Raw genomic sequence first — 10,653 nt, forward strand, 5'->3', positions numbered from 1 at the left:
AAAGGATCCCTGACCTCACTTATGTCACAAAATAGAACATAAAAACCACCGCCTGTTCAACAGACTGCCCTCATGTGGCAGCAACACGCTACTACACATAGCTGTGCTGTTTCTCCTGCTTTTCTTGCATATTTATTTCTATTTTGAGGTTGATTAGCTGCAACAGGCTTCAATAAAAAAAACTGAGGGTGCATGTTCAAAGGTTGCGTCTTGTCCACATTGGCTGCGACAGTTTGTCCAAACTCCTATTTAGTTTTCACACTGCCTGACCTTTAGCACACTGAATAAACTGATTCTCTTTGTATCTTAAGAGCTTCTTGTGCCTTTGTGTGACTGTGTGGGCAACACTTCTCAGAAATGGAAAAGCTTCAAAGCAGCATTTACCTCCTGAGAGCGGACTCTCATCCTGCTCAGACTCTGCTCCATTAGTGAACCGCGCTGGAATCTGCTGCTGTTTTACTTTTACATCCACACATCAGTCATTCCCAGATTCCAGCTCTCTTTCCCGACAGCAGAGCCAGTCATTCCCTCTGAATGATGATCCACTACTCCCTGTTCTCATTGTCTGACTCATTTTTAGCTCATTAAATCACCATGTAGGATTCTGTCTCTGTAAATCAGACTACACAGTCCAACCACAGGAACAACAACCCCTATTAAAGTATTTAAAGGGGACTTGTTATGCAAAATTCACATTATGCATGTTTTTGTACTTCCATTTGGGTTTCTACTGCTTCTGCACCCCAAACACCTAACCGGTTTTTGGCAATAGTTAATATTTGTTTGGTGTCGGAAAAAAAAACCTAACCATTTCAAACCTTCTGAATGTAACCTCACAAATCATCAGGAACTGCCATTCACCTAGCAACCCCAGGTTAGTCCAGCCTGTCACCAAACAGCTGGTCATCTGGTCACCTTAAACCAAAACTACAGATGACTAAAACCAAAAATAAAGGCAGAAATATAAAAATTGCCTAATAAATAAATGAAGTAATTTAAAATACACCAAAAAGAAGAACATTACCTTATGTCTTATTATTTGGTATTCATTTTTATTTTTTCAGTTTAATTCCAATAAATGACATTTTTACGCTCATAATTTAAATTTTGCTGGTTTTAGAAATGTTTTTTCTTTTACTTACAGATGCTTTTGTGTCTCTTTAATTGTTTTTCCTCCACAATTCCTTTTATTGTATTTTTTTCTTGTTAAATTTTTCTGTCTCCTCTTTTTACTTCATATGTATCTCTGCCTCATTATGCAAAATGAGGAGGGGTGGTGTTTAAAGACTTCAACTTCTACCTGTTGGCTGGGTAGCATTACAGTACTCATAGCCCAAACCTATGAATCTACAAAATGCATATATAAATCAAAATCAATTAGTCTATTTTAAGTATTGATTTACTTATTGAAACTTTTATATGTTTCTGCTTTTATTTTTAATTATGTCAGTTTTGGAATTACATATCCAATGGCTACTAGAAAAGACAAGTGTTTAGTTGTGAACTTACCATTCAGAAACCACTTGCATTTTTGGTTGTACAGGAGGCTTCACTTGTGCTTTTCAAAGATGCATGGTTGTATAATCGCATCTTTGTTTGCATCCATTTTCGTGTGCATCAGTAAAAGTTGAATTGTGGGGGAGGGGCCAGCAGCAACTTATTTGGATTTAAAGCAACAGAGCCCTAAAACAGCTTATTCTGAAAGGAGCTCAAAATAGGCAAAACTGAGCATATTAATTTCTTATTTTCTAAGAATGATTTTGTCCAAAATCATTCTTAGAATCAGAATCATCAGTCTATGGGTTACATGTTTTATGTAACCCATAGACCTTTCCTAACCTGCTAAAGGAAATATAGGTCACCTTTAAACATCACCCTCCTCTCCTTTCTCTGTCTTTTTGCTCTCAGTCTTGAACTGATGACTCTTCTAAATGAGACCTGCAGTCTGTGTCTCTAATGTTTCATCTCCACTGAGCCTGTAGGAGAGCAGCAGCTGACAGCAGCTGAGACAGCAGCTGAGAGCTGAGAGCTCACTGCCTGGTTTTGTAACATCATCCGTTCGACTTGTGTCCAAGAGGCCCAAAGGGAAAAGATTTTTTGTCCCCATTTTCAGTCATTTAAACTCACTGGAACTGTCTTGGACTGTGCTGCTCCATGAGCTTGGCCAGTTTACATTCCTCACAGCAGCTGATCCATTTCATAGTTGAAAGATTGTAAAACTGATTTAAAGGATAAAAAGCAAACTTTTGTGCATGTGAAGAAGGTTTTTTAATGAATGATGTGCATGAGAAAGCAGACTCTGGTCCAAACGGTCTCTTGGCCTGTTTTTTTGAGTGTTCTAATTAATAAAATGAACTGGGATTTAGGATTGGAAATACAGGTTTGCAGTAAACCAATGTAGACAAGCTTCTGGAGATTTATTTGTAGTGTACAAATCAGACTAAATTTAGCTGCTCATCATCCATCCATTGACTATACCAAGGGTGTGCAATCTGTGGCTAGGCACCAAAGCAATATTCTTCCTGACATCAAACTTGTTTTTATCTGGCACCACCTGTGAAGAATCAGAGTACACAGATGAACGAGGTGATTTGCCACGTGAAAGCCTCATGGCTTCTACCTCAAGCTGTTTCAGTTTAATCTCTTTGTCAGCTTTAATTTCCAATTTGTGCATTTCAAGTTTGAAATCAAACTCAGCTTTTCTTACCAACTCCCTCTCCTGTGCCTCCAACTGTAGGCGAGCCAGCCATTATCACTGGAGTCACTGAGCTCTGGTGACATAGAATTGAACTGTGGTAAAGTCGCAGGGGGCGCCTGCAGTTCTGCCAACCCCTATGGGGGAGTTGCCATTACAGCAGCTCCTTCATCTTTAAAAGGAGGGAGTCCTAGATCAACAGAAGGATCACCACAAACATACACATCAATTTTGCTCGAGTCAACCAGGACTTTAATCTCAACCAGTTTTTGAACAACAATGTTTTTAATTTCAGCTTTTGAAAAAAAAAAAAAATCACTGGAATGTCATAGTGTTCAGCCAGACATAAGTCGTCCTTACGACACATTTCCAGCTGTTCATGGCTAGGAACCTGTACGAACTCCTCTAAGCTGAAGCTCATTTCTAAACGGACACAATGATCTTTCAAATTATTGTGGATGTCTACAGCTCAGGGAAAATGGTGATCCCCGACAAGCCCCCACTTGTGTTATGGCCCCCCCCTTGTGAGGAGAAGGAGAGTAACACGACAATCACAAAAATTTGACAGAGTCCAAGTGAATGTGATAAAAAAAAAAAAAAACCGAGGGATTTATTTACACAAAAATCCCAGAAGGCTCATACAAACTGTGGGGGAGAAAGGGACAGTTAGGTGGTGCCAAATCAAAGAAAATAATAAAACAGGGCCTAACTACCGTCTATGCTAAAGAAAAGAAATAGAAAACAAAAACCCTGCTTACCTGATCTAACAAAAGTTTCACCAAAACTTTACATGGGTGGCACCCACCTACTTACCTAGTGTTTCTAACAGAAAAACACCTACGTGACTGAAATGTACAGGTTACCCCAAACTTACCTAGTCCTCTAACTCCCACCACAAACCTTTACACAAAGAGCACCAACAAGACATGTGTCAGCTAGCCAGTCAGATAGAGCAGCTCTCAGTTACCTAGGTGGGCTGTTTATATATTCAGGCTCCCTGGATACTGATTGGCCCATGAATGGAGAGGATCAATCAGGGGAGACTGACACCAGCTTTCCTACTACCTGTGAAGAAACAAACAAAAGAAGGGGTAGGGAAAAGGAAAACACAAACAGCCTTTCTTGGACCGCTTCTTTTTATTTTTACTGGAATAAAAATTAAGTAGAGCTACTCTTACTTGAGTACATTTTCTGGGTGCTCAACCCACCTCTATCAAATAAGAAATGTTGACTGAAATGAGAAAACTACAAGCGAAATGCTCAGCCTTTTGATGCTTTTGCATTGGGACAAACAAACTTTAAGTTTTCACATTTTTTATTACTACACTCTGGCAACAAATGGTGGAAGTCAGAAAAATATATGTACTCTGAGATTAATCACCATCAGCGTGCTTATCTGTTTTTCTTATGAACATGACACCACAGTATTTCAGTGAAGGATCTGCAAGGTTTTTTCTTAGGTTAGACTCATAAATCATTACAAAACTGTCCTTCAACCCTCCTTGTGTCTTTACATTATCTCTCCCACCCCCTTCAACCCCCATCCCTTCAGGTCATAGACTGCTGCTACCAAGACAATGATGGGGGGATGCTGCCTGGTTGCCATGGTTCTGCTCCCTGTAGGGGTGTTAGTGTGTACCGGAGGGGGTTTGGGATTGATTTGTCTTGGCAACAGTTTTATTGAACAGCAGATTCCCTCTCCTGCCAGACAAAATGGTTTTTTGTTTCTAAATCCGACATCGGGAGGGGTAAAGCATTCAACTAATGTCAGATTAACATACAGAATCAGCATGAAGAGCAAATACACCAGAGTTGGGAAGAAACAAGCTGAATTGGTGGTCATTTTCCTGAAAAATGATGTTGAATTGTCAGCATATCAGTCTGTTGCACAGAAAGTGTCTGTCTAGATGGCATGAACATGTCAAACATAAGGTTGTATTCATCATTGTTTGGTTTTTAATTTTTTTTTTAACATACTTGATCTAATTTACGATTTAATTTTTTACTTTTTGCATTTCTACTAAACAAATTACAAATGACAGAAAATGTTTTGAAAAAGTGACTTATTTCAATCATCTCTTCTGTGAGTTGTACAACAGAGTGTCAGGGCCAGGCTATGAGAATTTTTGTTTATTTACGAGAATATAGTCATGGTATTAGCATAATAAAAAACTATTTCACCAGACGAACGACTTAGAAATACAAGAAAAAAATATTTTTTTAATGAGAAAGCTCAGTTTGTGTGGTTCTTTGTTCTTTCTGTTGTTTTCCCGACACATTTCAAAATCTTGCTTCTGATAATAATTTGATGCTGATGTTTTAAAAGACGAAGTATTACCTCATCTGTAACCTTATCTGGAACGGACACCAGAGTATAACTTCACAAAGTGATCATAGTTCATGTGTTAACATCACTGAACTCCACTGAAGAAGAAGAATCCAAATTATTAAAAAATTAAATATTCAAAAGCCAAGAATTTAATATATTGATAAAATCATTTTATCACCTACCCCTAGTTTTGAATATATAAAATCTGCATTTATATTGAAAACTATCTGCTCAGAGCTGTAAAAGGATGAATTGACCTTCACATGTGTATTTGAAATAAAATGTAGATGCTCTGCTCAGTGAAAGTGCCTGTTAGAGACAAGAGTTTTGCCCTGATTGGATGCACACTGGCCTGATGAAAATGTTGTGGATGGAGTCTGATTAGTTGATGAACTCAGCCCTCATCTGTCTTCATTATTCAACTCATATTTCATCGTTCCATCTTGACATTTTTTCCACTTTTATCTGTGATTCTTTTCTTCCTCTCATGAGGTGTCCTCTCTTTTTCCACTTATCTTCCTCCTAAGCTGCTTTCAGACAAACACACTAGGAGCAGTTTCTAGGTCATGAGGACTTTAAATGAATAGTAAGCTGCTGTCTGCTTTAAAGAGAATTATTTATAGATAGAGACTTGTGCTCTGTCACCATCTCAGTCCTAAACTCTTCCGTCTTTTGTCTCAGGCTGTTTTTGTTTGTCATCTTTTCATTTCCTAACAGCCTGTTTGTTTCTGCCTGTGGAACTCTTCAGTTGCCTCTCAGTCTTCTGTAACTGTTGTAGTGTTAATAACGGCAGATACAAACCACATATGTTGATAGATAAACACTCAGCGTAAGTGTTGTTGAAATATTCAAGCCAGACTTTGATCTTTTGTCTTACAGCTTTCTCACTCATTTTCTGTACATTTTTTTTAAATTCTTTATTTTTGAGGTATTGAGAAGATTACAAAAGCACAGTTTCAGTCTGTGATCAGATACAACATTCCTTCTCCTTACAATTCCAATTACAAAAGCAAAACAAAACAAACAAAAAACAACACAACGCAAATAAAATAAAACAAAAAGGGGAGTAAGGGGGTATTGTTTTGGAAAGACATACTTTTATGTATATAACTAAGTACATTATATTGTAAATAGACACTTCCTGAAGGATGAAGCCTTTCTTTTTAAATTCTCTTCAATCTAGTGCATACTGTGTTTGGTTGACATATGACATCCATTTGGACCACAAGGTAATAAACTTATTCATTTGAAAACAAATTAGAAATGTTAATCTTTCCATCTGATAGATTTCATTAACACACTCTATCCATTCTTCTACAGTAGGAGGCTCACGGAGGAGCCAGCGTCTGGTGACAGTTTTTTTTACAAGCCGTGATTAATATTTGAAACAGATATTTTGTGTTGTTAGGTAGGCATTCTGTGTCACCTAGAATAAGACTAGTAAATTTAAAAGGTATTTTTATATTCAAGATATTTTCCATATTTTTGTGTATTTCTACCCAATAATGTCTTATAATTGTATAGTCCCAAAATATATGCCAGTGGTTGGGTTCTGTGTTTCCACATTGCCTCCAGCACTTATAGGCTCCCTCCTGGTATGAGAGATTTTCTGTTTTGGTGTTACAAAAAAATCTAAGCAAGCATTTCCAGTTAAATTCTCTCCATGAGTACAAATTGGTACATCTCCAAACTGTCATGCAGTAACTGTGCCACTTTTCTTCTGGTATTTTCATTTTACTTTCCTTTTCCCATTTTGTTTTCACATATAAGAAGAATGTGTTTTTTATTCATAAGCCCCTTACTGTGATATAATACCTTTTTTGGATTTGGCCTGATTTGCCGTTAGTATTTCTTTAAGCACTGGTTCCCATTTTCTGTACATTTTAAGAACAACATCTCAACTCCTGAGCTCAAGGAATGAGCTAATGTTGTGCTGATAAATGACAGCTAACTTTCTAAAGAATACATTACAGTTTGCATTATGTTACTATCAGCTTTTTGTTAAAAAGACAAGTTTTATTCCCATATTTTTTGTGGATGGGAAATGGAGCGTGGAGGCTTGTAAAGTTAATCCCAGAATTCTGTGGTGTAGAAACTACTGAATTAATGTTTTAACATAAGTTAAGCTAATAACCTTATTAGCTCATTAATATTAAAAATGAGGGGAAACAATCAATACAGCAGTATATATAACTACTAAGCTGAACTCCATACATGAAGGTTTCTGAGGAAAAATGTTAAAGAATTAGTTGTTAAATAGCTAACACAATTAGCATAAACAACCAAAACAGTCACTGAACAAATTGATTATAAAGGAAAGAAAACAAAAACAAAGCACTTCATTAGATTCTAATTTAGTTCAGTAGGGTAAAAAGGAGACAACTTATCAAAGAATACTGAAATGCTCTCAAAAAGCTGAACTGTCAGTCAGCTTTAGCATAATGTAAAATCTGTGAAGCTACAGAAACAAAAACAAAATAGGATTGTAGCTCCAACATCTAGAATCTTCTCTGTCATGTGCATAAAGACTGCACATTTTAATCAGGCCAGTGTTTCAGTCGATACTTTACATATAATCTTTTCAGAAAGCTTTGTAACAGTTGAGCTTAGTTGGATGTTTTCAAGACAGTCTGGCTTCAAGGCTGTGATTGGTTCTGATTAAGGTCCAGCCATTTTTGCTTACTTTTCTCTTGATAATCTTTCTTTTTGCACTACAATCAGGCAAGTAGGCAATCCAAATTACTGGTGAGTTGTTGCATCGTCTGCCTAATTTAACCCCAAAGTGATAAATCATGTTGACTCCAAGATGTCTGTTTCATTACCCTAACAGGAGTAAATACAGCTGAGTGTGGGGCAGAGTTTTCTGCTGACATAATCAGAGAGGAAAATGAAAAAGAGACAAAAGCTGCAAAGTGACTCTGCAGAAACAGGATGGAGGGAGGCGAGCTGAGGTCAGGAGGAAGTCAGAGTATGACCAAACTAAAGCTTCAGATTCACACGGTGTGAGGTTGGCTGATAATCCTCACAGAAGCACATGGCACACCGTTTAATATGGAACAGAGGCCAGCAGTCATCTACTACAGTTCAGACTCTGTATCTTTATAGAATCTCTCATGGAGATTATATCGGCAGGAGAGGTTGATCTGCAAAAGAATCAAAAACTAATTCTGATTAAAAAAAAAAAAGATTATTTAAATGACAAACATTTAATGTGTTTAAGGCCACTCTTAGTTTGTAAATAATGTATTTTTGTAGATGCTTTGACTAATATCAAGTTCTATTTTAATCCCATTTTTACTTTAATGACTGTTTGCTCTTAGTTTTTTCTTTCTTCCTTTATTATCCATATTGTATTTGAACTGGGTTTTGATATCTGTAGTTTTAATTTGAAATTGTTGGTGTACTATGGCCAGTCTTGGCCAGGTCTCTCATGTCAAGATATTTTTAATCTCAATGAGATATACCTGCTTAAATAAAGGTTACATATGTACACACACTGGGAGGTAGACGTTAGGTTTCGATATCAGGGGTCTGTCTCCTTCTGATAGACTTTAGAAGATATTTATTAAACTATAATCATGTTTATCCCATTTTATTCTGACATCAGCCACAGATTATCAACAAATTCTTGAATATGTCTGGATGAAGGAAAATTTTTAAAGTTTTGCTCTTCTTGAGCTAAACATACAAACACATGTGTTGACTGTTTCTACCTGTTCTGGGTTTTTATCAGGAAGTCGCTGATTAGCTCAGTGATTTCCTGTAACCGCTGCGTTTCTAATGAATCTTTGCCTAATACCAGCCCCTCTCTGTGTTTCAACAGGGCCTTGTACACCTATGAGGATGAGAGTAATGACCTGACACTGGCTGCATCCGGAGGTATGTGTTTCCATCTCTTTTATTTCCCCTCACACATTTAGTCTCTGCTGGGACTCCCTCAGGAGGAACACATCGTTGTTGTAATTTCCATGTTTTAAATGGAAAATTTTACGCAAGGCAGTAAAGCTGATGAGCTCTCCAGGTCCTTCATCAAAACGTCAAACATTACCAAGTATTTTTGACCTAGTTTCTCGTGCAATTGTCTTAGTACACATGAAATAAGATGAAACTAACTTACAAGTAACATTAAAGCAAGATATAGAAGCTTGTTTTAAGTATTGATTATTGATTAAAAAGTATTAATTCCACTGACAGATTATTTCACTTAAACATTTTCCTATGTTTTCTCATATTTGCACCAGACACTAAACCAAAAATACTTGGTAAGATTTTGTTTTTGGAGTGCACTGCTGCTAACAGATCAAGGCTTCTTCTTTATATTTGATTCATTCTCGATTCACGATGCCATGTTGACACTGCAACTGTTGTGTGAGTGGTTCCTCATAAATTAGCAAATGTGCATATGGACCAAATGCTTCAACACCAGAGGAGAGAAAACTGCTGAAGCTTGGGTTTGTTATAAAATGTTCCACATTGGCAACAAATAGATCACTGAAAGCAGATCTGTTATCTTACATTTACGCAGCTATATTGCTTTCAGCCTGAAAAGAAGCTCCTGTTTTTGTTTGTATTACACAACAGTGCCTTTCTGCGCAGCTATGGAGAAGCATTACCTCATATTGTCCTGCTTTCAGTAATATTTAGATGCTGTAAACTCCAGATGTATCTGTATCAAGGGCACAAGTAAATACAATACGAATACCAACATTTGGAAGAGACCTAAAGCTAAACCAGAACCAGGAAGCTTAGTCATCTGGTTCAACCAGCAGGGGGCAACCTGTTGTATCATACACAAAGAAGTAGAGTTTTTATATGCTCCTTTAACTTGACACATTACAAACAAACCTCAGTGTGTTTTACTGGGATTCTATGTGACAAATCAACACTAAGTAGTGCAATGTAGAAGGAAAATAATATAAGTCTCTCCTCAAAATGTGGCTCTTTGTATTGAATACTCCAGGTTGTACCACCAAGCGCTTTGGGGTTTCAGCAACTTTGCATATCTTCAGCTTGAATTGGATGGAGAACATCTGTAAACATGAATGTTAGAAGTATTGACAGAGATTTTCAACTGAACTTTGGTCTGGACTTTGACTGAGCCATTTTAACACATGAATATCAGGGTGTCTACGCATCCTTATAAAGTCTTAAATTCAGCTATCTAAATGTAAGGTCTTAAAATGTCTTATTTTCTTTTTAAAAAGTAAGTTTGTGTTAATTTGATCTTGACAGGGCTATTTCATCTCATCAATTCAATTAGTGAGACTTTTCTGTCAGGCGAAAGGGTGAGTCGGACTCAGATGTCTTCATGGCATTCTGTGACTTGAGGCAGTTTGGGCTAGCTGCTAATATACCTAACTAGCTCATTTTTTGCATCTATCGTGGGTGGATGCAAATTTATTGCCTGTTGGCTGGACTAAGTTTGTACATTTCTGTGGAGACATAGGTCTTAAATTTCATTCATAATGCTCTCAAAAAGGTCTTAAATTTGAGTTGGTAAAATCTGCAGACAGGTGGTCGTAACTTGCTGAAGAAACTCTGTTGAGTTCTTTTTTTTTTTTTTTTTTTTTTTTTTTTAGAAAGTGTTGATTTTTCCACAGGCACCGGGGGGGGAGGTCAAAAAGACCCT

The 10,653-nt window shown here is 37.1% G+C and overlaps 1 protein-coding gene and 1 long non-coding RNA gene across 6 annotated transcripts in view; one reads left to right on the forward strand and one right to left on the reverse strand.

Moving 5' to 3' along the window:
• The window catches only part of dbn1 (drebrin 1), a 151,766-nt gene that overhangs the window by 109,385 nt on the left and 31,728 nt on the right, over window positions 1-10,653 (forward strand). For all 5 annotated transcript variants that reach the window (XM_015058067.1, XM_015058066.1, XM_015058068.1 and 2 more), the window contains exon 2: window positions 8,848-8,903. In XM_015058067.1, the coding sequence (XP_014913553.1) occupies window positions 8,848-8,903 (56 nt within the window). The remainder of the gene's footprint in view (window positions 1-8,847; window positions 8,904-10,653) is intronic.
• On the reverse strand, window positions 2,186-4,857 carry LOC106963256 (uncharacterized). The gene is made up of 2 exons (XR_001428157.1): window positions 2,708-4,857; window positions 2,186-2,554 (listed from the first exon to the last, which is right to left on the reverse strand). It is a non-coding gene; the product is annotated as an uncharacterized LOC106963256 (long non-coding RNA).

This window comes from Poecilia latipinna, unplaced genomic scaffold (assembly GCF_001443285.1).
Source record: "Poecilia latipinna isolate Pla-1442-1.1 unplaced genomic scaffold, P_latipinna-1.0 Scaffold1514, whole genome shotgun sequence".
NCBI classification, from domain to species: domain Eukaryota; kingdom Metazoa; phylum Chordata; class Actinopteri; order Cyprinodontiformes; family Poeciliidae; genus Poecilia; species Poecilia latipinna.